Here is a 26,404-nt window from a genome sequence, read left to right as displayed (position 1 = left end):
CTTCTAATAAAAATCATCTTTTGTACATGGGGGAAAATAGGACAGCAGTTTATAAATATGAAGATTAATCCTAGGATTAGCTGGCACGGTTCATCAAAATTGATGACAAATTGTGGCAGGATAACAAAACATCACAGCAGAGTACAAATGATTCATGTACTATCAATAAGAAACTATACATTGCAGTACTTTTTTTAAGAAGGAGGAGAAAAATGTTTAAACGCATTCAAGATTTAATTCTCAGTAAAAAAAATGATACATTTCCTGTCCTCGGTGATTATTTTTGGCTTCCTGAGAGAGCCTGATTGAAAATGCAGTCGCCACTGCACCTATGCCGTTTGTCCACAGAGCGTCACTCTTTATCCATCAGAGGAAGAGCCGCTGCTCCTGCATTGAGGCCCCTCCTGCTTTCACAGGATGAGGGTCTCCACTCACTCAGTCTTTGTTATAAAGAGGCAGAAGGCGAAGAAACGAACGCACGAACACAGGGCTCGCACTAATATGACCTTTTCTTCTGGATTCATTCTTTTCTCGTATTGGACGTAAACATGCCTTGCCATTGGAGCCATTTGGGGATCTATTTGGGCGTTTGTCTCCTGGTCGCTCACTGGGAAAGAGCCACCGGGCAGCTGTCTTATTCCATCTCGGAGGAGTTAAACCCCGGCACGCTCGTCGGGAACGTCGCCAAAGATCTGAATATCAACGCGCAGGACCTACAAGCCCGTTTGTTTCAGATCGTGGCCACCGGCAAGAAGAAGTACTTGGAGGTAAATCTCAAGACGGGGGCTCTGTTTGTCAACGAGAGAATAGACAGAGAGGAGCTCTGCTCCGAGGAGGCCAAATGCTCCATCAGCGTGGAGGCCGTGATGAGCAACCCTTTAAAACTGCACCGCATCGACGTCAATGTTTTAGATGTTAATGATAACGCGCCATCGTTCACCACTAACGTACAGAATTTGTACATCGCTGAGAGCACGCTGCCGGGGGCCAAATTTGCTTTGTCGGAGGCTGGCGATGCAGACGTGGGTAAAAACAGCATTAGCACATATAGGCTAAGCCCAAATGAGCATTTTTCTTTAGCCATGCACAAAGCGGGCGGCGGCGTGTCGGCCGAGCTGGTCTTGAAGAAAGCGTTGGATAGAGAAAAGCAGCCGATGGTCACCATGACGCTGACCGCCGTAGACGGGGGCGACCCGCCCAAATCGGGCACTTCTCAAATTATGGTCCACGTCTTAGACATCAACGACAACATCCCGACGTTTAGTGAATCTCTTTATAAAACAACGCTTCGGGAAAACGCGCCGTTGGGCATGACCATCGTGACCGTGAACGCGACGGACGCTGACGACGGCGTCAATGGCGAGATCGTGTATTCCTTACGGAGTAAAGATCAAGATCGCGTGCTCGATGTGTTTGAAATCGAAGGCCAAACCGGAGCGATTAAGGTGAAAGGTCGCGTTGACTACGAGGACAAAAGGGCTTACGAGATAAGGGTGGAGGCCAGCGATAAGGGCAACCCGCCCATGTCGGCTCATTGTAAAGTTCTGGTGGAGGTTTTGGATGTTAACGATAACGCGCCCGAGGTGACGGTGACGTCGCTACACGGCGCCGTCCCGGAGGATGCCGTCGTGGGCACCGCCGTCGCGCTGGTGTCCCTTTCGGATAAAGACGCAGGGGAGAATGGTCGCGTTAGCGTAAATATTAAGAATGGACTTCCATTTAAACTGGAAGCAAATTACAAAAACTATTATTCCCTTCTCGTCGACGGACCGCTAGACAGAGAACGCGCACCGCGCTACAACATCACAATTTTGGCCGAAGACAACGGACGCCCGCCTCTGTCCAGTACTAGTATAGTTTTTGTTCAGGTCTCCGATGTGAATGACAACGCGCCGCACTTCTCGGACTCCCTCGTCAATGTTTACATTAAAGAAAATAGTCAAACTGGGGCCGTCATTTCTAAAGTGACTGCAGTGGATGACGACGCGGATGAAAATAATAAAGTTTCCTACTCGTTTCTGCAAAGTCACGCTCACGCCTTGCCAATAAATACCATGATAAACATCAACTCAGAAAGTGGAGAGATTGTCACGTTGCAGTCTTTTGACTATGAGAAGTTGCAGAGGTTTGAGTTTAAAGTTCAGGCCACAGACTCGGGTGTTCCTCCACTCAGCAGCAACGTCACCGTCAATGTATTCATTCTGGATGAGAATGACAATAGTCCGGCCATTTTGGCACCTTATTCTGAGCACGGCTCTGTCAACAGCGAAAGCATCCCTTATTCCGCCGAAGCCGGCTACTTTGTGGCCAAGATCAGAGCCGTAGACGCTGACTCGGGATACAATGCGTTGCTCTCCTATCAGCTCTCTGAGCCCAAAGGCCACCACAACCTTTTCCGGATCGGAACTAGCACCGGGGAGATCCGCACCAAGCGGAAAATGAGTGACAATGACCTGAAGAGTCACCCCTTGCTAGTGTTGGTGTCTGACAATGGTGAATCTCCCCTGTCGGCGACCGTGTCTATGGACGTGTTGGTGCTGGAAGGTGCGGCGGACAGCGGCACTCCGTTCAGACATGCGCCCGTTAAGGAGGAGAGCTTCTCCCATTTGCACTTGTACCTTCTAGTGGCCATCGTGGCCGTGTCGCTGGTCTTCCTGCTCAGCCTGCTGGCTTTGGTGGCCTTCAGGTGCCACCGACAGGCGGACGCAAGTCTGGAGAGGTACGGGGCCCCCATGATCACCACCCACCCCGACGGGACCTGGTCTTACTCCAAAGCTACGCAGCAGTACGACGTGTGCTTCAGCTCAGACACGCTGAAAAGTGACATGGTGGTTTTCCCCACGCCATTCCCACCCATAGAGGCAGAACTGATCAGTATTAATGGAGGAGACACTTTTTCCCGGACTCAGACATTACCCACGACTGAGAAGGTAGGCTACTTTGATTGCTTTATCCAGCCAATAGCTCGACAATATTTCAAAATGATCATAAAAAAAGAAACAACCACGCCAAAGTTATTTTGTTGTTGAATAAGGACACCCTTGAAACAGACCACTTATGATATGACACTTGTGACTTTTTTTATGCAGAGTATTTATCAGGGTTGGTTTTACATCCACTCTGCTTTATAGAAGGGATTGTTGTTTGGATTGGAGTTTTTGTGTTAGGCTTGCTTGGTTTTGTTATGGCTTTTTTTTCCCCATGTTTCCTGTCCGAGTGATTGGCTATTGTATTCACCTGTCGTTTCTCCGCCCTGGTCAATCCCCTACCTGCTCCCTCTTGTGTTACCCAGGTGTTCCTAATTGTCTCGTAAACCCATGTTAGTCTACTTAAACCCTACATGATCATTTTGTCATTGTCGTTATGATCGTTGTGACATGGTTTACGTTGAGTACAAAATGTCTGAAACTGTTGGACTTGAATTATAGTCTCAGAGTATTGTTGATGCAGTCTTGCACAAACAATTTGGAACAGGTAGTGTTATGGTATTCTGTAAGAAGCACTAAGTTCATGATGAACGAATAAGGAAATTTTCGAAAATTTAAAATGTGAAAATACTAATATTGAATTTTCACAAGACCTCAAATGCAGAGGAAAAAAATCGTGTTCAGCACCATGGATAGAGCATCACACAATAGGAATGCAAAAGTTCCCATTTCAGAACTAAAATGGATTAAGTCTATTTACATTACTTTTAATCATAGGTTTACTTTTATTGCTGAAACTTTATACATCCATTATTCCTAAACCATGACTTTTGAAGAGAGATGCTAATTAATGGCTGTTATATTTCTGGGGGGGGGGGGAAGTAAGGGGAGTGAATGTCCTCATTGGTTTTGTAGAAATATAGTAGTGGTGTAATGTTTACAGTATTTCATTTAATTATGATGGAAACACCTGACATGACTGTCTTACTTATAAGGAATTGTAATAAATCTCAATGCCAGGCTGTTGTACTTTGGGCAAATGTCCACTAGAGGACACAATGGACCGTAGCATTGAACACGATAATCTGCGACATGGAACTCCTCCCCAATGTAGTACGTCATTTTTCGTCATTGTAACAAAGAACCTCCGACAGAGCAAGACGCCGAGGCAGCGAGGATCGCTCCACAAAAGAATTAGAATAGTTTGTCGCAGTCTGTCTTAAAAAAAGAATCTTTTTTGTCATCCGTTCTTCTTATCTGGATCATGGAATGATGCTTGCGTCAAGCAAATGGAGTTTTGTGCGGATCTATCTGTTCTTGGTGCTGCTGGAGTGTTTCTGGGAAGCCGTTTACGGCCAGCTCTCTTACTCGGTGGCGGAGGAGGTGAACGTGGGGACCTTTGTTGGAAATGTGGCCAAGGATCTCACCTTAAATGTCCAGGATTTGGAGGCTCGCACGTTTCAGATCGTTTCGGGAGCCAAGACCAAATATTTCGAGGTAAATGTAAAGACCGGCGTCCTCTACGTTAACGAGAGAATAGATAGAGAAGAACTGTGTGGAGATGAAGCCAAATGTTCACTCGGCGTAGAAGCCGTCATTAATAACCCGTTAAAACTATATCGTATTGAAATCACAATATTAGATGTCAACGACAATTACCCCTTATTTTCAAGCCGCGAACAGTTCCTCAACATGAGTGAGACGACACCCGTGGGATCTAAATTCCCCCTGCACCCAGCTCATGACGCAGATGTCGGTAGAAATGCTGTCAATTCGTACAAGATCAGCCAAAATGGACACTTTTCTCTTGAGGCACACAAAGGAGAAAGCGTGACTCCAGAATTAGTGCTTCATAAGCTTTTGGATCGTGAAAAACAGGCTGCATTTACACTCATATTGACGGCCATCGATGGAGGAACACCAGCTAAGTCAGGCACCATGACCATTGTTGTCAATGTGCTGGATATTAACGACAATGTTCCGGTTTTCAGTCAAACGCTATACAAAGCCAGTGTGTACGAGAACATTGAAATTGGCACATCCATCATAACATTGAATGCTACGGATTTGGATGCAGGGCGAAATGGACAGGTGTTTTATTCTTTCAATGCGGGAGGAAGAGAGAAACAAACTAATGTGTTTGGGATTGATGAGAAAACGGGGACCGTCACAAATAAGCAAAAGATTGACTTTGAAAAGACAAATGCATTTGAACTCCGAATACGAGCCAGCGATGGGGGCGCTTCTCCGTTGACTTCTCATGCCAAATTATTGATTGAAGTTTTGGATGTCAACGACAATGAGCCGGAAATTGCAGTGACGCCATTATTGAAAACTGTAAGAGAAGATGCCACCGCTGGCACTGCCATTGCAATTGTCTCCGTAATGGACAAGGATAGTGGGCAAAATGGCTTGGTACGCTGTCAAATTGATAATGACGTGCCTTTCAAACTTGAGGCCAATTATAAGAACTCCTACTCGTTGGTTGTTGGTGGTCCTTTAGACAGGGAAAGTGTATCCGTGTACAATATCAGCATTACTGCAAATGATGAAGGGATTCCACCTCTGTCGACGACCAGCATTATTAATGTGCACATTTCTGATGTTAATGACAATAAGCCTCACTTTTCAGAGCCTCTCATTAATGTTTATATCAAAGAAAATAGTCCGCCTGGAGCCGTCATTCATAAAGTGACCGCAGTAGATGATGATGTGGATCAAAATGGGCATGTGACTTACTCCATTATGCAAAGTAGAACCGATGCAGTGCCAATAAATACATTGATTAACATGAACTTGGAGAGTGGGGAAATATTAAGCTTGCAGTCTTTTGACTATGAAAAGGTAAAAACATTTCAGTTTAAAGTTCAGGCCACAGATTCTGGTGTTCCTCCACTTAGTAGCAATGTTACCGTCAATGTTTATATCCTGGATGAGAACGACAACAGTCCGTCCATTTTGGCCCCTTATTCAGAGCATGGCTCCGTCAACAGCGAGAGCATCCCTTATTCCGCCGAAGCCGGCTACTTTGTGGCCAAGATCAGGGCCGTAGATGCCGACTCCGGATACAATGCATTGCTGTCCTATCACCTGTCGGAACCTAAAGGCAACAACAACCTCTTCCGGATCGGAGGCAGCACCGGGGAGATCCGCACCAAGCGTAAAATGAGTGACAATGACCTGAAGAGTCACCCCTTGCTGGTGCTGGTATCTGACAATGGTGAATCCCCCCTGTCAGCCACCGTGTCAATGGACGTGCTGGTGATGGAAGGCATGGCGGACAGTGGTACTCCGTTCAGACATGTCCCGGTCAAGGAGGAGAGCTTCTCTCATTTGCACTTGTACTTGCTGGTGGCCATCGTGGCCGTGTCGCTGGTCTTCCTGCTCAGCCTGCTGGCTTTGGTGGCCTTCAGGTGCCACCGGCAGGCGGATGGAGGTCTTGAGAGGTACGGGGCCCCCATGATCACCACCCACCCCGACGGGAGCTGGTCTTACTCCAAAGCTACGCAGCAGTACGACGTGTGCTTCAGCTCAGACACCCTCAAAAGTGACATGGTGGTTTTCCCCACGCCATTCCCACCCGTCGAGGCAGAACTGATCAGTATTAACGGAGGAGACACTTTTAGCAGGACTCAGACTTTACCTAACACTGAAAAGGTAGGAGGCATATTTCCTTCCTTTAATCGTATTTTGCAAATATTGTCAATATGAACATATATGAATTAAAAAGCCCAAGTGGTTTCTTGAAGGTTTGACGTTGATGCGCTTAAATGGACGCTTTTGTACTAGTTGGTAGATAAAGAGCATCTGTTGCATCATAACAATTAGTTGCACATCAGAATATTTATGAACTGTGACTATGCTTCATCCAGTAGAGTGCACATGTAAATATCATCATGTGTATATTATTTTCCTTCATTTGACCTTGAAACTTGTGGGTATTTTTCCTGACAAATCGTATATATATATTTTTAAATATAGCTGAGAATGTTCGTTTTTTTCCTTTTTTGGGCAAAGTCAGGTTCTAAACAATTAGTGTAAAATGCTCTCTCCAAGGTGCTGAGCAAAGTTTCTACTTGCATGCTTGTGAGTGATGTTTAGTTGGAGGTAACCTATTTGTTGGCAATTTAAATAATATTGTTTTTGAACCCCCAACTTTAGTTTTCTTGCTGTTTTAACCGTATATATATAACATCCTTCATACATGGAAAGATTCTTTAGGCAAAAAAATGCAACTTTACCATAACACACAATGTGGATTTTATTCACACAGTTTATTTATCTATTTTTTTATTATTATTTTGGGAGTTGTTTCCTATGTTATTGAAGGTCGTACATATTGGTCCGCCCTATATTGGTTACAATTATATGGTACTGGTTGTAATTTACGTATAGTTCCACTAGAGGGCGAAGTGGACCGTGGCATCTTTGCATCCTCGTTGGGCGAGCTGTGCTCCTCCCAAAACGTTCGTGCCGTTCCTCGTCAGTGGAACAAAGGCTTCGAGACGGCATAAGACACGGAGGGGAGTGGGGTCGTTCTACGCTGGGATTCAATCTTTTGTAGATGTCTGGAATAATGCCTGCGTCAAGCAAATGGAGCTCTGTGCGGATCTATCTGTTCTTGGTGCTGCTGGAGTGTTTCTGGGAAGCCGTTTGCGGCCAGCTCTCTTACTCGGTGGCGGAGGAGGTGAACGTTGGGACCTTTGTGGGAAATGTGGCCAAGGATTTAAGCTTAAATGTCCAGGATTTGGAGACCCGCATGTTTCAGATCGTTTCGGGAGCAAAGAAGAAATATTTTGAGGTAAACGTAAAGACGGGTGTTCTCTATGTTCATGAGAGAATAGATAGAGAAGAACTGTGTGGCGATGAAGCCAAGTGTTCTCTTAGTGTAGAGGCCATTATTAATAATCCGTTAAAAATATTCCACATTGAAATCGTAATCTCGGACGTAAATGACAACAACCCATTATTTTCTAGAAGGCTCCAAATGTTAAATGTCAGTGAAAGCACAGCATCGGGAGCTAAATTCCCTCTGCATGCAGCTCATGACGCGGATGTCGGTAAAAATACTGTCAATTTGTACAAGCTCAGCCCAAATGGACATTTTTCTCTTGAGTCACACAAAGGAGAAAGCGTGACTCCAGAATTAGTGCTTCATAAGCTTTTGGATCGAGAAAAACAGGCTGCAATCACACTCATATTGACGGCCATTGATGGAGGAACACCAGTTAAGTCGGGCACCATGACCATTGTTGTCAATGTGCTGGATAGCAACGACAATGCTCCGGTTTTCAGCCAAACGCTTTACAAAGCAAGTGTGTATGAGAACGTAGAAATTGGCACATCCATTATTACACTGAATGCTACTGATTTGGACGAGGGCCAACACGGGCAGGTTTTTTATTCTTTTACTGCAGGGGGAAAGGAGAAGCAAACAAGTATGTTTGCTATTGATGAACAAACTGGGACAGTGACAAATAAGAAACATATTGATTTTGAAGACATCAATGCATTTGAGCTCCAGGTACAAGCCCGTGATGGGGGTTCACCTCCTTTAACATCTCACACCAAATTATTAATTCAAGTTTTAGATATCAATGACAATGCCCCTGAAATTTCAATCACATTACTTTTGAACACAGTGAAAGAAGATGCAACAATAGGAACCGCTATTGCAATTGTCTCGGTACAGGACAAAGATAGTGGGAAAAATGGCTTGGTACACTGTCAAATTGATAATGAAGTGCCTTTCAAACTCGAGTCCAATTATAAGAACTCCTACTCGTTGGTTGTTGGTGGTCCTCTAGACAGGGAAAGTGTATCTGTATACAATATCAGCATTACAGCAAATGATGAAGGGATTCCACCTCTTTCTACTACTAGCGTTATTAATGTGCACATCTCTGATGTTAATGACAATAAGCCTCACTTTTCGGAGCCTCTTGTTAATGTTTACATAAAAGAAAATAGTCCACCTGGAGCCGTCATTCATAGAGTGACCGCAGTTGATGATGATGTGGATCAAAATGGCCACGTGACTTACTCTATTGTGCAAGGTAGAACCGATGTAGTGCCAATAAATACATTGATTAACATGAACTCGGAGAGTGGGGAAATATTAAGCTTGCAATCTTTTGACTATGAAAAGGTAAAAACATTTCAATTTAAAGTTCAGGCCACAGACTCTGGTGTTCCTCCACTCAGCAGCAATGTGACAGTCAATGTTTATATCCTGGATGACAACGACAATAGTCCGGCCATTTTGGCCCCTTATACTGAGCACGGCTCCGTCAATAGCGAGAGCATCCCTTATTCCGCCGAAGCCGGCTACTTTGTGGCCAAGATCAGGGCCGTAGACGCCGACTCGGGATACAATGCATTGCTGTCCTATCACCTGTCGGAACCTAAAGGCAACAACAACCTCTTCCGGATCGGAGGCAGCACCGGGGAGATCCGAACCAAGCGGAAAATGAGTGACAATGACCTGAAGAGTCACCCCTTGCTGGTGCTGGTATCTGATAATGCCGAATCCCCCCTGTCGGCCACCGTGTCTATGGACGTGCTAGTGCTGGAAGGCACAGTGGACAGCGGCACTCCGTTCAGACATGCGCCCATCAAGGAGGAGAGCTTCTCCCATTTGCACTTGTACCTCCTCGTGGCCATCGTGGCCGTGTCGCTGGTCTTCCTGCTCAGCCTGCTGGCTTTGGTGGCCTTCAGGTGTCACCGACAGGCGGATGCAAGTCTGGAGAGGTACGGGGCCCCCATGATCACCACCCACCCTGACGGGACCTGGTCTTACTCCAAAGCTACACAGCAGTACGACGTGTGCTTCAGCTCAGACACGCTTAAAAGTGACATGGTGGTTTTCCCCACACCGTTCCCTCCCGTAGAGGCAGAACTGATCAGTATTAATGGAGGAGACACCTTTACCAGGACTCAGACTTTACCAAATAATGACAAGGTAAGAACATTCCATGGATTCAAATTAAGTTTATGAATTTCATATACATTTAGATATTGCAGTGATGATTTTCATACTTATAATTATTTCCTAATGTTTTTTTCGTTAGCTTTAACATTCGTAGGAAGTGTCTGAAGAGTAGTTTGAGAGGTGGAGTTTGTCACAGACAAGCAGGAAGTGTATGGTTATAAGGATGGAAGGGAACTTCAGGAGATGAATGGGATGCATGTAGTTTTTTTGTGAACCCCACACCTCCGCCCATTGGCCTCTATTTTAAAACGAAAATGAAACTGCTTTGACGCTCTCCATAGTTCTGAAGTGGATTGGTGCACGAGTACTGTCCATGGGGCTCTTTACTCCCTTCTAGTTCCCTCATGCAAATGTATCGGTGAAATCTAACGTTGGCATGAGAACTGTAACATGAGAATATTATCCTATAGTATTCTTCTTTTTATACAATATTTGCGAAAACCACAATGGGCCTTTTGAGCCCATTCTTGAAAATAAATGTATGCATGACTTAAAATGTGAACGAAAGAACATATCCCATTGTATATCACTGCATTTCCCCACAACGGTCACAAGGTGACGCTGGAGACCGCTCTATAAAATTTTGTCTGACGTGCAGCGACTCAGCCGAAATAGGAAACGTCACAAATGGGGAGGGAGGGTTGTTTCCTCGTCGAGTCAACGCAGTTGGGCGAACCACGCGAAGGGAACGGCAGCGGCAGTGGATGCATAAAGGGATGTCGGATTTTTGCTCATTTCCAGAGGATATATTGAAGGCGAAACGGAATTGATGTGGCCCATTTCAGCAGGAATGGCTTTTCAGGACCATCAGGCTCCCATCGGGGCTCTCCTTTTCACTCTTCTTTGTCTGTGCGGCTGGACCAGGGCTCAGATCTCTTACACCGTCTCAGAGGAGGTAGACAAAGGGACCGCGGTGGGAAACCTCGCCAAGGATTTAAACCTCAGCGTGCAGCAACTCCGAGCAGCGGGTCTGCGCATCCACTCGGCCCACAAAAGGCAATATTTTGACGTCAATTTGGACTCGGGAATATTGGTCGTTAACGACAGAATAGACAGGGAGGAGCTGTGTCCCAATGTGCTGAAATGTTCTTTAAATATAGAAGCCGCGCTGAGCAACCCTCGTGGACTTCACCAAATTGAGGTGATCATTAATGATATCAATGACAATGCTCCGTTTTTTAGTCAAGAATCGACGACAATTGATCTGTATGAAAATTATTATCTAGGAGAAAGACATCCGCTCCCATTGGCACATGACGCCGACGCGGGTGTAAACTCAGTCCAAAGCTATAAATTAAAGCCAAATGAATATTTTGTATTGGACGTACAAAGCAATGGAGAAAGTGTTTCTGCTGAATTGTTGCTACAAAAAGCCTTAGACAGAGAAAAGGAGGCTACAGTCGATCTCACGCTGATTGCTATTGACGGAGGAAAACCTCCGCGTTCCGGGACCATACAAATCAAAATTAACGTCCTGGACGTCAATGATAATTCACCTTTGTTTAGTCAATCGCTCTACAAGGTCCAAGTTGTTGAAAATGCAGATATTGGCACTGCGTTGTTAACCTTGTCCGCTACTGACTTAGACGACGGCATTAATGGACAACTGGCGTACTCATTTGCGGAAAGAGGACGTTTTAACCCAGATAATGTATTTGCTCTGAATGAAGATACCGGAGAAATGACCGTTAAAGGCACGATTGATTATGAGGAGACTCGGGCGTATGAGATTCGTGTCCAAGTGCGGGACAAAGGCGTTCCTCCTCGCTTGGCGCATAGCAAAGTCTTAGTAGAAGTCATGGACGTGAATGACAACGCGCCGGAAATCACCGTCTCGTCTCTCATGAGTCCCGTAAAAGAGGGCGCCGAGATCGGGACTGCCATTGCCGTGGTGATGATTACGGATAAAGACGGGGGCAAAAACGGCCAAACCAAATGCAACGTCGTGGGAGACGTGCCCTTCGCCTTGAAGTTTAACTACAAGAACTATTACTCGTTGTTGGTTGACGGGCGTCTTGACCGAGAGGACGCCTCCCAGTATCTTGTAACAATTACGGCGAGTGATGAAGGAACGCCACCGCGGTCCACGACGCACGTCATCCCAATTCAAGTCGCCGACGTCAACGACAATCCACCCCGATTTGCGGAGCCTGTTATTCAAACGTACGTGAGGGAGAACAGTCCGGTCGGGACGACTATTTTCACTTTGACCACGACAGACGCTGACTCGCTTGAAAATGGAAAAGCGGCTTATCGCTTGATCCACAGTTCTTTGAAAACGACACAAGCGGCTTCAAACATCAACATCAACTCTGAGAGTGGTGCTATAGTCACTTTGCAGTCTTTTGACTATGAGACGTTAAAGACCTTTCAGTTTAAAGTTCAGGCAACAGACTCGGGCGTTCCTCCACTCAGCAGCAATGTGACAGTAAATGTTTATATCCTGGATGAGAACGACAACAGTCCGGCCATTTTGGCCCCCTATTCCGAGCACGGCTCCGTCAACAGCGAGAGCATCCCTTATTCCGCCGAAGCCGGCTACTTTGTGGCCAAGATCAGGGCCGTAGACGCCGACTCGGGATACAATGCATTGCTCTCCTATCACCTCTCTGAGCCCAAAGGCAACAACAACCTCTTCCGAATCGGAACCAGCACCGGGGAGATCCGCACCAAGCGGAAAATGAGTGACAATGACCTGAAGAGTCACCCCTTGCTGGTGCTGGTATCTGATAATGGCGAATCCCCACTGTCAGCCACCGTGTCTATGGACGTGCTGGTGCTGGAAGGTGCGGCGGACAGCGGCGCTCCGTTTAGACACGTCCCCATCAAGGAGGAGAGCTTCTCCCATTTGCACTTGTACTTGCTGGTGGCCATCGTGGCCGTTTCGCTGGTCTTCCTGCTCAGCCTGCTGGCTTTGGTGGCCTTCAGGTGCCACCGACAGACGGATGCAAATCTGGAGAGGTACGGAGCCCCCATGATCACCACCCATCCCGACGGGAGCTGGTCTTACTCCAAAGCTACGCAGCAGTACGACGTGTGCTTCAGCTCAGACACGCTGAAAAGTGACATGGTGGTTTTTCCCACGCCATTCCCACCCGTAGAGGCGGAACTGATCAGTATTAACGGAGGAGACACTTTTAGCAGGACTCAGACTTTACCTAACACTGAAAAGGTAAGGAAAAACACATACTATTGATATATAAATTAATTTTCCACAGACAAAGAAATCGCAAAAAGATGAAACTAAAGTATTTTTTAAAATGGCGACTAATGAACAGTATGGAATTTGGAGAACATAAGAAGTGATACAACTCTGTGGTTCCTGACTGACGACATATACTATGTGACATTTGCATTTGCAATACATAAGTAAAGTCTGACTAGATAATAATCTACAGGGTTTTGTAAGTCAAGTACTGGAAAGGTTATTTGTGAGTGATAGACTATGTATCGAGGTTTTGGATGCGTGGTGATGTTTTTGCTTTTGTTATTGCTGTTGCTGCTGCTTGCCATAACAAATATAACTCGTATGATTTTCAAACTCACAGCATTGATCTTCCCATGCAACTCAATTATGAAAGTTTTTCTTAAGGTTGTGGACCATAGCTATGTTTGGAAGTCCAATTAAATTTTTCACTAACCTTTTGTTTCACAAATTCAATCTGATGTCCCTCAGTTGCAGGATGGACAGCATATTTCTATTTGGAACTAAAAACAGCACTTTACTTCTTTATAACAAGGAAGTGTTTGGGACATCACTGTCTGTCTACATTTTATCGACATGATCATGCTTCAATCCATCACATATGCAATACTTCGAAACACTAACACTGCAGTTTAGCTGAGGTGTACTTTTGTTTTTCCTCTTCAATATTTGAAGCGTTAATAGTACTTTGATGCTGACAGTACTGGTCATTTATAAAATGGTGACATGTTCTTGTTTTTCCGCAAGGGGTCGCTCTTAGACCACAGAAAGGATTTCATACACAACCGCTCCTAGGGACGAAATGTTTTGCCGTGTGTCATTAGCTGCAGCTTTGACGTTCATTCGGGTTGCATTTGGCGACAGGAGCGGTTGTTCGCGCTGGAGATCTCCGTCTGATGTGGATCTAAAACATTGGATATCATTTTCGATCGCTATTGTACAACGATGGCCACAAAGGAGCATTTTTGGCTTCATCTAGTGGCTGCACTGCTCTTTTGTTACGGATCAGCCTCACAATTGTCTTACTCCGTTCCCGAGGAGGCGAACAAAGGCGCGGTGGTGGGAAATATCGCCAAGGATTTGAGCCTCGACTTACGAGAGCTGCACAACAGAGACCTGCGCATTGTTTCAAGTCACAGTAAGAAGTACGTGGAAGCGGACCTGCGGACGGGGAACCTCTTTGTGAACGATAGAATAGACCGGGAGGAGCTTTGTCCCGGCGCCGGGACGTGCCTGCTGAGAATACAGGCGGTGCTGAGCGAGCCCATGAGCGTGCACCGCATTGACATCAATGTTTTGGACGTCAACGACAACTCGCCCAAATTCCAAGAAGAATTACATACCTTAAAAATATCGGAATCTGTGGCGCCGGGGGAGAGATATTTACTCCCGGTCGCAGTGGATTCAGATACGGGAAGTAATTCGGTCAAAACGTACAAACTGAGTCCAAATGAGTATTTTACGCTGGATGTGCAAAGTGATGGAAAACATGGTGCGTCTACCGAGCTCATACTGAATAAAGCTTTAGATCGAGAGAAGGTTCCGGTTCATGAGCTCACGCTCACCGCTGTGGATGGAGGAAAACCGGTTAAATCTGGCACACTGCCTATAAAAATTGTGGTGGTGGACTTAAATGATAACACGCCAGTATTTAGCAAATCGCTGTATAAAGTGCGCGTGAGTGAGAATGCCGCACAGGGCTCAGTTGTGATTAAATTAAATGCAACAGATTCAGATGAAGGCATGAACAGTAAAATTAGTTATTCATTCATTAAACGTGGAAATGATGATCCGTCTAATGTTTTTGATCTGAATGAAGAAACGGGAGAAATCATCGTGAAAGGTATGTTAAATTATGAAGAGACCCCTGCTTATGAAGTTAGAATTCAAGCAAAGGATCAAGGTCATTCCCCTCGTAGTGCACATGCGAAACTACTCATAGAAATCCTTGATATAAATGACAATGCTCCGGAAATAACGGTGACATCACTGATGACACCGGTCAAGGAAAATGCAGAAGTGGGGACAATTGTCGCTTTGATTACTGTCAGCGATAAGGATGGTGGCAGCAACGGTGTCATTAACTGCGAAATAGTTGGCTCGGTTCCATTTAAACTAAAGTCCAATTACAAAAATGACTATTCTCTAGTAGTTGATGGAGCACTGGATAGAGAAAGTACCTCCCTTTATAATGTCTCTATTTTGGCCACAGATGGAGGAAGTCCACCAATGTCCACTTCCAAAACCATTCCTGTTCAGGTTTCTGATGTTAATGATAATGAACCACATTTTATGGAACCTATTGTTAATGTATACGTTAAAGAAAATAGTCCAACTGGATATTCTGTTTGCTCCATCAAAGCAACTGACCCTGATTTGGACGCAAATGCTAAAGTGTCATATGCATTGTTAGATACTTATCCTCGCAATATTCCAATTTCATCACTTCTTCACATGAACTCAGATAGTGGAGAAATACTAAGTTTGCAGTCTTTTGACTACGAAAAGGTAAAAACATTTCAGTTTAAAGTCCAGGCCACTGATTCTGGTGTTCCTCCACTCAGCAGCAATGTGACCGTCAATGTTTATATCCTGGATGAGAACGACAATAGTCCGGCCATTTTGGCCCCTTATTCTGAGCACGGCTCTGTCAACAGCGAGAGCATCCCTTATTCCGCCGAAGCAGGCTACTTTGTGGCCAAGGTCAGGGCCGTAGACGCCGACTCGGGATACAATGCATTGCTTTCCTATCACCTGTCAGAACCTAAAGGCAACAACAACCTCTTCCGGATCGGAACCAGCACCGGGGAGATTCGCACCAAGCGAAAAATGAGTGACAATGACCTGAAGAGTCACCCCTTGCTGGTGCTGGTATCTGATAATGGCGAATCCCCCCTTTCAGCCACCGTGTCAATGGACGTGCTGGTGATGGAAGGCATGGCGGACAGCGGCACTCCGTTCAGACACGTGCCCATCAAGGAAGAGAGCTTCTCCCATTTGCACTTGTACCTTCTGGTGGCCATTGTGGCTGTGTCACTGGTCTTCCTGCTCAGCCTGCTGGCTTTGGTGGCCTTCAGGTGCCACCGGCAGGCGGATGGAGGTCTTGAGAGGTACGGGGCCCCCATGATCACCACCCACCCCGACGGGAGCTGGTCTTACTCCAAAGCTACGCAGCAGTACGACGTGTGCTTCAGCTCAGACACGCTGAAAAGTGACATGGTGGTTTTCCCCACACCGTTTCCACCCATAGAGGCAGAACTCATCAGCATTAATGGAGGAGACACCTTTAACAGAACTCAGACTTTACCCACCACTGAGAAGGTAGGGTGAACTATTTACACCTCACATCTTCTTTTGCTACTTTTGGTGATTGACAAACATTGCTAAAACTTTTCAGTACAATTCATCCTTGCAGTGTATTTTAAACAGCATGTATACAAGTGAGAAGGTATGGGGATCATTTCTATCTTTTTCTTTATCAATGCCTAGTGTAATGGCTAGAACTCATATGCCACTGTCCATGGTGCTGGACTTCATTGGGGTGATTATCGTTGTAGTGAGTTTCTTATACAGTTTCAATTTAACCTATCCATTTTGCACCTGTTTTTTTCGACTAAGGGTGGAGGCTAGCTGGAGAATAAGCCATGTTGTGACACCTCTAAGGTGAATTGAGTGTTTATCAGTCAATCACAGAGCACAGAGACAAAGATCAACTTTTCATAGCCATACACTCAATAGAAAATGAACCCTCATCATTTGCATACATATGAGTGATTAAATCTTCACACATTCAGTCTGCGTTTGTACACTCAGTCATCTCGTTGCTGTTACGGTCCATTTTGGTAGTAGTAGCAGTAGGGGTATGTATAAGTAGTAGTCATGAAAAGAAAATATTTGATTCATGTATTAAATTGTATATTCTATGATTCGTGATATCCACAGAAGACACATAGGAATCATTTTATCGTGGGATCTAATAAAGTCAGACGTGGTCTGAGGGATGAGTTCAGTTTGGAAATGGTGGTAGAAATCAAGTTACCCTAAAGTGACCACATGGGGTCGCAAGAGACCGTGGATTTGACGTTTTGTATTTTGTTGGCTTCTCGCTTGCTCGACTCCGCCTTGTAAGAAAGAAAGAAACCGTCATCAGTTGCTAGTTGGTGCGCAGAAAGCGCCTGTGCGCGTCGAGAAACCACCCAAAAGTCGGACTGCTTCGGACGGAATTGTCTAAATGTGGATAAAGGACAGATAGGATTGCTTGAATTTTCCTGCGTTGACGATGAGGACGCGCCGGCAAAGACTCGATTGGGGGATTTACTTTGCTTTGCTTCTTTGTTTTGACGGCTCGTCCGCGTCGCAACTGTCCTACTCAATTCACGAGGAGGCGAACAAAGGCTTCGTGGTGGGGAATATAGTCAAGGATTTAAACCTCAACCTGAACGAGCTGGACGCCAGAGGTCTGCGAGTGGTTTCCAGCTACAGTAAAGAGTATTTTAACATCAATCTACTGAACGGGAATCTAATTGTAAATCAAAGAATTGACAGGGAGGAGCTTTGTCCGAATGTGGCCAAATGTTCATTAAATATACAAGCCGTGTTAAACAATCCTATGGTGGCCCATCGCGTTGAGATCAGTGTTTTAGATATAAATGACAATTCGCCTGTTTTCATAGAACAAGTTTACAATTTGGATATTTTTGAATCAGCTTTCCCGGGGGAGCGCTACCTCTTACCGGTGGCCTTGGACGCAGACGTGGGCTCAAATTCTGTGAGGAGCTATAAACTCAGCAATAATGAACATTTTACGTTGGACCTGCAGAGCGTAGGTGAGCATGGCTTGTCTGCCGAATTAGTGCTACAAAAACCTTTAGATCGAGAGAAACAATCGCATATTGCACTCGCGCTGACAGCCGTTGACGGGGGCAAACCTCCAAAGTCAGGCTCTTTGCAAATATTCGTCAATGTGCTCGATGTTAACGACAATGTGCCCGTGTTTAGCAAGTCTCTGTATAAAGTGAGCGTGAATGAAAACGCCGCGCAGGGCTCGGTTGTGATTAGATTAAATGCAACTGACATGGATGAAGGCATGAACAGTAAAATAAGGTATTCATTGATCAAACGAGGAAACAATGATCCGTCTAATATTTTCGATATTAATGAAGAAACAGGAGAAATTACAATCAAGGGCACGTTAGATTATGAAGAAAATCCTGCGTATGAAGTCAGAATTCAAGCAAAGGATCAAGGTCAATCCCCCCGTAGTGCACATGCAAAACTACTAATTGAAATCATTGATATGAATGACAATGCTCCTGAAATAACGGTGACGTCTCTGATGACCCCGGTCAAGGAAAATGCAGACGTGGGGACAATTGTAGCTTTGATTACCGTCAGTGATAAGGATGGTGGCAGCAACGGTGTCATCAACTGCGAAGTAGTTGGCTCGGTTCCGTTCAAACTAAAGTCCAATTACAAAAATGACTATTCTCTAGTAGTTGATGGAGCACTGGATAGGGAAAGCACCTCCCTTTATAATGTCTCTATTTTGGCCACGGATGGAGGAAGTCCACCAATGTCCACTTCCAAAACTATTCCTGTTCAGGTTTCTGATGTTAATGATAATGCACCACATTTTATGGAACCTATTGTTAATGTATACGTTAAAGAAAATAGTCCAACTGGATATTCTGTTTGCTCCATCAAAGCAACTGACCCTGATTTGGATGCAAATGCTAAAGTGTCATATGCTTTGTTAGATACTTATCCTCACAATATTCCAATTTCATCACTTCTTCACATGAACTCAGATAGTGGAGACATATTAAGCTTGCAGTCTTTTGACTATGAGAAGTTAAAGACGTTTCAGTTCAAAGTGCAGGCCACAGATTCTGGCGTTCCTCCACTCAGCAGCAACTTGACCGTCAATGTTTTTATTCTGGATGAGAATGACAACAGTCCGGCCATTTTGGCCCCCTATTCAGAGCGTGGCTCCGTCAACAGCGAGAGCATCCCTTATTCCGCCGAAGCCGGCTACTTTGTGGCCAAAATCAGGGCAGTAGACGCCGACTCTGGATACAATGCATTGCTCTCCTATCACCTGTCGGAACCTAAAGGCAACAACAACCTCTTCCGGATCGGAACCAGCACCGGGGAGATCCGCACTAAGCGGAAATTGAGTGACAATGACCTGAAGAGTCACCCCTTGCTGGTGCTGGTATCTGACAATGGTGAATCCCCCCTTTCAGCGACCGTGTCTATGGACGTGTTAGTTCTGGAAGGCACGGTGGACAGTGGCACTCCATTCAGACATGTGCCCGTCACGGAGGAGAGCTTCTCCCTTTTGCACTTGTACCTCCTGGTGGCTATCGTGGCCGTGTCGCTGGTCTTCCTGCTCAGCCTGCTGGCTTTGGTGGCCTTCAGGTGCCACCGACAGGCGGACGCAAGTCTGGAGAGGTACGGGGCCCCCATGATCACCACCCACCCCGACGGGAGCTGGTCTTACTCCAAAGCGACGCAGCAGTACGACGTGTGCTTCAGCTCAGACACGCTGAAAAGTGACATGGTGGTTTTTCCCACACCGTTTCCACCCGTAGAGGCAGAACTCATCAGCATTAATGGAGGAGACACCTTTAACAGAACTCAGACTTTACCCACCACTGAGAAGGTAGGGTGAACTATTTCCCCCTCACATTTTCTTTTGCTACTTTTGGTGATTGACAAATACTGCTAAAACTTTTCAGTACAATTCATCTTTGCAATATATTTTAAACAGCATGTATACAAGTGAGAAGGAATAAGGATCATTTCTATCTTTTTCTTTATCAATGCCTAGTGTAATGCTAAAACACATATGCCACTGTCCATGGTGCTGGACCTCATTGGGATTGTTATTGTAGTGGGTTCCTCATACAGTATCAATTTAACCTATCCATTTTACACGTGTTTTTTTTTCGACTAAAGGTGGAGGCTAGCTGGGTAATAAGCCATGTTGTGACAGCTCTAAGGTGAATTGAGTGTTTATCAGTCAATCACAGAGCACAGAGACAAAGATCAACTTTTCATAGCCATACACTCAGTAGAAAATGAACCCTCATCATTTGCATACATATGAGTGATTAAATCTTCATACCTTCAGTCTGGCTTTGTACACTCAGCCATGTCGTTGCTGTTACGGCCTATTTTAGTGGTAGTAACAGTAGGGGTATGTATAAGTAGTGGTCATGGAAAGAAAATATTTGATTCATTTATTAAATTTTATATTCTATGATTTGTGATATCCCCAGAAGACACATAGGGATCATTTTATCTTGGGATCTTAGTCTAATAAAGTCAGACGTGGTCTTTGGGATGAGTGCAGTTTGGAAATGATAGTAGAAATCAATTTACCCTAAATTGACCACATGGGGTCGCAGGAGACCGTGGATTTGACGTTTTGTATTTTGTTGGCTTCTCGCTTGCTCGACTCCGCCTTGTAAGAAAGAAAGAAACCGTCACCAGTCGCTAGTTCATGCGCAGAAGGCGCCTATACGCGTCGAGAAACCACCCAAAAGTCTGACTGCTTCGGACGGAATTATCTAAATGTGGATAAAGGACAGATAGGATTGCTTGCATTTTCCTGCGTCGACGATGAGGACACGCCGGCAAAGACTCGATTGGGGGATTTACATTGCTTTGCTTCTTTGTTTTGATGGCTCGTCCGCGTCGCAACTGTCCTACTCCATTCACGAGGAGGCGAACAAAGGCTTCGTGGTGGGGAATATAGTCAAGGATTTAAACCTCAACCTGAACGAGCTGGACGCCAGAGGTCTGCGAGTGGTTTCCAGCTACAGTAAAGAGTATTTTAACATCAATCTACTGAACGGGAATCTATTTGTAAATCAAAGAATTGACAGGGAGGAGCTTTGTCCGAATGTGGTCAAATGTTCATTAAAGATACAAGCCGTGTTAAACAATCCAATGGTGGCACATCGCGTTGAGATCATTATTTTGGATATAAACGACAATTCGCCGTCTTTCATAGAAAATACATACAGTTTAAACATTTCTGAATCAGCATTGCCGGGGGAGCGTTACCTCCTACCAGTGGCCGTGGACACAGACGTGGGCACACATTCTGTAAGGAGCTATAAACTCAGCAATAATGAACATTTTACATTGGATGTGCAGAGCGGAGGTGAGCATGGCTTGTCTGCCGAATTGGTGCTTCAAAAACCTTTAGATCGAGAGAAACAATCGCATATTGCACTTGCATTGACAGCCGTCGACGGGGGCAAACCTCCAAAGTCAGGCTCTTTGCAAATACGCGTCAATGTGCTCGATGTTAACGACAATGTGCCCGTGTTTAGCAAGTCTCTGTATAAAGTGCGCGTGAATGAAGACGCCGTGCAGGGCTCGGTTCTGATTAAATTAAATGCAACTGACATGGACGAAGGCATGAACAGTAAAATAAGGTATTCATTCATCAAACGAGGAAACAATGATCCATCTAATATTTTCGATCTTAATGAAGAAACAGGAGAAATTGCGATCAAGGGTAAGTTAGATTATGAAGAAACCCCTGCTTATGAAGTCAGAATTCAAGCAATGGATCAGGGGACAGTTCCTCGTACCGCACATGCTAAACTACTAATAGAAATTATTGATATAAATGACAACGCTCCTGAAATAACGGTGACATCACTGATGACACCGGTGAAGGAAAATGCAGAAGTGGGGACCATTGTAGCTTTGATTACCGTCAGTGACGAGGATGGTGGCAGCAACGGTGTCATCAACTGCGAAGTAGTTGGCTCGGTTCCGTTTAAACTAAAGTCCAATTACAAAAATGACTATTCTCTAGTAGTTGATGGAGCACTGGATAGAGAAAGCACCTCCCTTTATAATGTCTCTATTTTGGCCACAGATGGAGGAAGTCCACCAATGTCCACTTTCAAAACAATTCCTGTTCAGGTTTCTGATGTTAATGATAATGCACCACATTTTATGGAACCTATTGTTAATGTATACGTTAAAGAAAATAGTCCAACTGGATATTCTGTTTGCTCCATCAAAGCAACTGACCCTGATTTGGATGCAAATGCTAAAGTGTCATATGCATTGTTAGATACTTATCCTCGCAATATTCCAATTTCATCACTTCTTCACATGAACTCAGATAGTGGAGAAATACTAAGTTTGCAGTCTTTTGACTATGAGAAGTTAAAGACGTTTCAGTTCAAAGTTCAGGCCACAGATTCTGGTGTTCCTCCACTTAGTAGCAATGTTACCGTCAATGTTTATATCCTGGATGAGAACGACAACAGTCCGGCCATTTTGGCCCCCTATTCAGAGCGCGGCTCCGTCAACAGCGAGAGCATCCCTTACTCCGCCGAAGCAGGCTACTTTGTGGGCAAGATCAGAGCCGTAGACGCTGACTCAGGATACAATGCACTGCTCTCCTATCATCTGTCAGAGCCCAAAGGCCACCACAACCTCTTCCGGATCGGAACCAGCACCGGGGAGATCCGCACTAAGCGGAAAATGAGTGACAATGACCTGAAGAGTCACCCCTTACTGGTGCTGGTATCTGACAATGGTGAATCCCCCCTGTCGGCGACCGTGTCTATGGACGTGCTGGTGATGGAAGGCACGGTGGACAGCGGCATTCCATTCAGACATGTCCCCGTCAAGGAGGAGAGCTTCTCCCATTTGCACTTGTACTTGCTGGTAGCCATCGTGGCCGTGTCGCTGGTCTTCCTGCTCAGCCTGCTGGCTTTGGTGGCCTTCAGGTGCCACCAACAGACGGACGCAAGTCTGGAGAGGTACGGGGCCCCCATGATTACCACCCACCCCGACGGGAGCTGGTCTTACTCCAAAGCAACGCAGCAGTACGACGTTTGCTTCAGCTCAGACACACTCAAAAGTGACATGGTGGTTTTCCCCACACCGTTTCCACCCGTAGAGGCAGAACTGATCAGTATTAATGGAGGAGACACTTTTTCCAGGACTCAGACTTTGCCTAACACAGAAAAGGTAGGCTTAAAATGTACCATAATCTCTCTATGCCTTCACTCAAACAGAAATATATAAAACTACGAAAAAATACATTGTACATTATCAGTTATTTGACGTTGGTCTCACTACTATCAACTGATCTGGCAATTTGTCATTGATTGTGATCTAAATTGGGGCCTCTCAAGCCAGTATAGTGTAGTGATGCACATAGTATATATGGCCTTGCAGCTGGGATCAACCCGAGCCGTATTTCATATAGAGCAATGCAAGGGTAATGTCCATATTTTTATTTATTTTTTTAAATTTCACATGAAGGGGCCTCGGCTTAAACGTTGCAAAGAATATGTTGAAGACAATGTAAAAAAAATCTGAACCACCGGCAATACAGGTCTTTTTTGCACAAATGTACAGGTTTGTTTCTGTTCTTTGTTTTTATTTTTACCTTTTTCAACTGATGGGAATTGCTTATAGTTTCTGCTTGAACCATTCATTGGAGTAGTTTATGGGTAACTGATTTGTTCATTCTGATAGTTGCCTTGTGAAGTGTATTTCTAGATTTCAAGCCTTTCCATTGTAGTATTTTGTCTTTGTCTTGGAGAAAATGTGTTTGGAGCAAGGCTCAACGCTAGGGGTCGCCTTAGACCGTCACTTTGAGTCAACTCGGCCTCTCCTTCACTGTCGGGGGAGGCGTCGTCATCAGACTGATCGCATTTCATTGTGTGCCGAGCTCAAAAGACGACAGGATATTCGGAAGGGGATAACGTGTGGAAATATGGACGATCAGGCGGTTTTTTGTTGGTAAACTTCCGTCCTCCTGCCTCGAGAATGAAGATGAATGGCAGCCGGAAAAAATCTACTCTCTGCTGGTTCTTTATCTGCATTTCATGGCACGTCTGCGCCGGCCAGATTTCCTTTTCTATTTCCGAGGAGGTGGACAAAGGGACCGTGGTGGGCAACCTGGCCAAGGCTTTAAACGTCAATGCGAGGGACCTCCAAGCTCGAGATTTGAGTATCACGTCCGCTTACAGTAAGGAATATTTCAAAGCCAATTTGCGAACGGGGGAGCTTTACGTGGCGGAGCGAATAGACCGCGAGGAGCTTTGCGCTCAGGCCATCAAATGCACTCTGCGCTTGGAAGCCATACTGAGGAAGCCCACGGCGCTGCACCGGATCGAGGTTCTGCTCGAGGATTTGAACGACCACGCGCCACGGTTTGTGGAGGACTCACATTCAATTAACGTGTCTGAATCCTCGCCCACTGGCGAGCATTTCTTACTCCCGCTGGCTCTCGATGCAGACCCCGGGGGAAACTCGGTAAAGACTTACAAGCTGAGCCCAAATGAATATTTCTCGCTCGACGTGCAGGGCGGCGGAGAGCAAAGCGTCTCCGCCGAGCTGGTGCTGCTCAAAGCTTTGGATAGAGAAAAAGAAGCCAGGCTTAAATTGACGCTGACCGCTGTGGACGGAGGAAAGCCTCCCAAATCGGGAACGCTATCGGTCAACGTCAATGTTTTGGACGCCAACGACAACACGCCTTCGTTCAGCCAGCCGCTGTACAAAGCTCGCGTGAAAGAAAATGCGCTGGAGGGGTCTTTGGTCATCCAGCTGAGGGCGACGGATTTAGACGAAGGAGACAACGGGAGGTTGCGGTTCGCCTTCGTCAAACGTGCTCATTTTGACCCCGCCGACGTCTTCTTGATGGATTCGGACACGGGGGAGATCAGGGTCAAAGGGCGTCTAGACCACGAGGCGCAAGCCGCCTATGACATTCATGTGCAAGCCGCCGATCAAGGTGTGATGCCGCGGAGAGTGAACGCCAAGCTCCTGGTGGAAGTGCTGGACGTTAACGACAACGCCCCCCAAATGGCGGTGACGTCGATCACCAACCCTGTTAAAGAAGACGCCGAGATTGGGAGCGTGGTAGCTTTGGTCACGGTGACTGATAAAGATGCGGGGAAGAATGGCGAGGCTCACTGTCAAATAAGTGGCTCGCCACCTTTTAAGCTCCTGTCCAATTATAAAAATTATTACTCTCTCGTCGTGGATGGGCCAATTGATAGGGAAGAAAAGGCCTTTTATAACTTGACGCTGGTTGCGAAAGATGAGGGGAGCCCTCCTCTCTCCAGCACCAGTAATATTGCCATTCAAGTGGCAGACGTCAATGATAACGCGCCACGTTTCTCGGAACCCGTTGTTAATATTTATGTCAAAGAAAATAGTCCCGTGGGGGCGAGTGTCCACCAAATAATGGCAGTGGATTCCGATATGAACGACAATGCAAGAGTTATGTACGCATTATCGGGAGATGGGAATGGCATTCCAATAACATCAGTGATGAATATTAACTCGGATAATGGGGAGATAGTCACTTTGCAGTCTTTTGACTATGAAAAGGTAAAAACATTTCAATTTAAAGTTCAGGCCACAGACTCTGGTGTTCCTCCACTCAGCAGCAACGTGACTGTCAATATCTTCATTCTGGATGAGAACGACAATAGTCCGGCCATTTTGGCCCCTTATTCTGAGCACGGCTCCGTCAACAGCGAGAGCATCCCCTATTCCGCCGAAGCCGGCTACTTTGTGGCCAAGATCAGGGCCGTAGACGCCGACTCGGGATACAACGCGTTGCTCTCCTATCACCTGTCGGAGCCTAAAGGCAACAACAACCTCTTTCGGATCGGAACCAGCACCGGGGAGATCCGCACCAAGCGGAAAATGAGCGACAATGACCTGAAAAGTCACCCCTTGCTGGTGCTGGTGTCTGACAATGGTGAATCCCCCCTGTCAGCGACTGTGTCTATGGACGTGCTGGTAATGGAAGGCGCGGTGGACAGCGGCACTCCGTTCAGACATGCGCCCGTTAAGGAGGAGAGCTTCTCCCATTTGCACTTGTACTTGCTGGTGGCCATCGTGGCCGTGTCGCTGGTCTTCCTGCTCAGCCTGCTGGCTTTGGTGGCCTTCAGGTGCCACCGACAGACGGACACAAGTCTGGAGAGGTACGGGGCCCCCATGATCACCACCCACCCCGACGGGAGCTGGTCTTACTCCAAAGCAACGCAACAGTACGACGTGTGCTTCAGCTCAGACACGCTGAAAAGTGACATGGTGGTTTTTCCCACGCCATTCCCACCTGTCGAGGCAGAACTGATCAGTATTAATGGAGCAGACACTTTTACCAGGACTCAGACTTTGCCCACGACTGAGAAGGTAGGCTAAATATTTACAAAGGCATTCGCTCTGGTATACACCCAATGTGTACAGTATGTATATATAATGTGGATACAAAAA

The 26,404-nt window shown here is 45.8% G+C and overlaps 3 protein-coding genes across 18 annotated transcripts in view; all 3 read left to right on the top strand.

Annotated features, from left to right (window-relative positions):
• Positions 1–26,404, top strand: part of LOC144081924 (protocadherin alpha-C2-like) — a 91,110-nt gene that overhangs the window by 46,290 nt on the left and 18,416 nt on the right. Inside the window, exon 1 of one of the 16 annotated variants that reach the window (XM_077608487.1) lies at positions 471–2,930. The exons of 11 other annotated variants lie outside the window; for them this stretch is intronic. In XM_077608487.1, the coding sequence (XP_077464613.1) occupies positions 549–2,930 (2,382 nt within the window). In that variant the 5' untranslated portion in view covers positions 471–548. Of the gene's footprint in view, positions 1–470; positions 2,931–10,248; positions 13,091–17,402; positions 19,788–20,517; positions 23,135–23,202; positions 26,324–26,404 lie in introns of those variants that run through there. 4 more of the 16 variants (XM_077608482.1, XM_077608483.1, XM_077608485.1 and 1 more) reach the window with 4 other exon arrangements.
• On the top strand, positions 4,218–10,003 carry LOC144082603 (protocadherin alpha-8-like). Its single transcript, XM_077609859.1, has 5 exons — positions 4,218–4,424; positions 4,601–6,584; positions 7,492–7,728; positions 9,076–9,888; positions 9,998–10,003. The coding sequence occupies exons 1-5, from the start codon at positions 4,360–4,362 to the stop codon at positions 10,001–10,003; spliced, it is 3,105 nt and encodes a 1,034-aa protein (XP_077465985.1). The 5' UTR covers positions 4,218–4,359.
• On the top strand, positions 13,939–17,354 carry LOC144081927 (protocadherin alpha-8-like). The gene is made up of 2 exons (XM_077608504.1): positions 13,939–16,444; positions 17,253–17,354. Exons 1-2 carry the CDS (start codon positions 14,069–14,071, stop codon positions 17,352–17,354), a joined length of 2,478 nt encoding a protein of 825 aa, XP_077464630.1. The 5' UTR covers positions 13,939–14,068.

This window comes from Stigmatopora argus, chromosome 9 (assembly GCF_051989625.1).
Source record: "Stigmatopora argus isolate UIUO_Sarg chromosome 9, RoL_Sarg_1.0, whole genome shotgun sequence".
NCBI lineage: Eukaryota > Metazoa > Chordata > Actinopteri > Syngnathiformes > Syngnathidae > Stigmatopora > Stigmatopora argus.
This window is presented reverse-complemented; position numbering and strand designations above follow the sequence as displayed.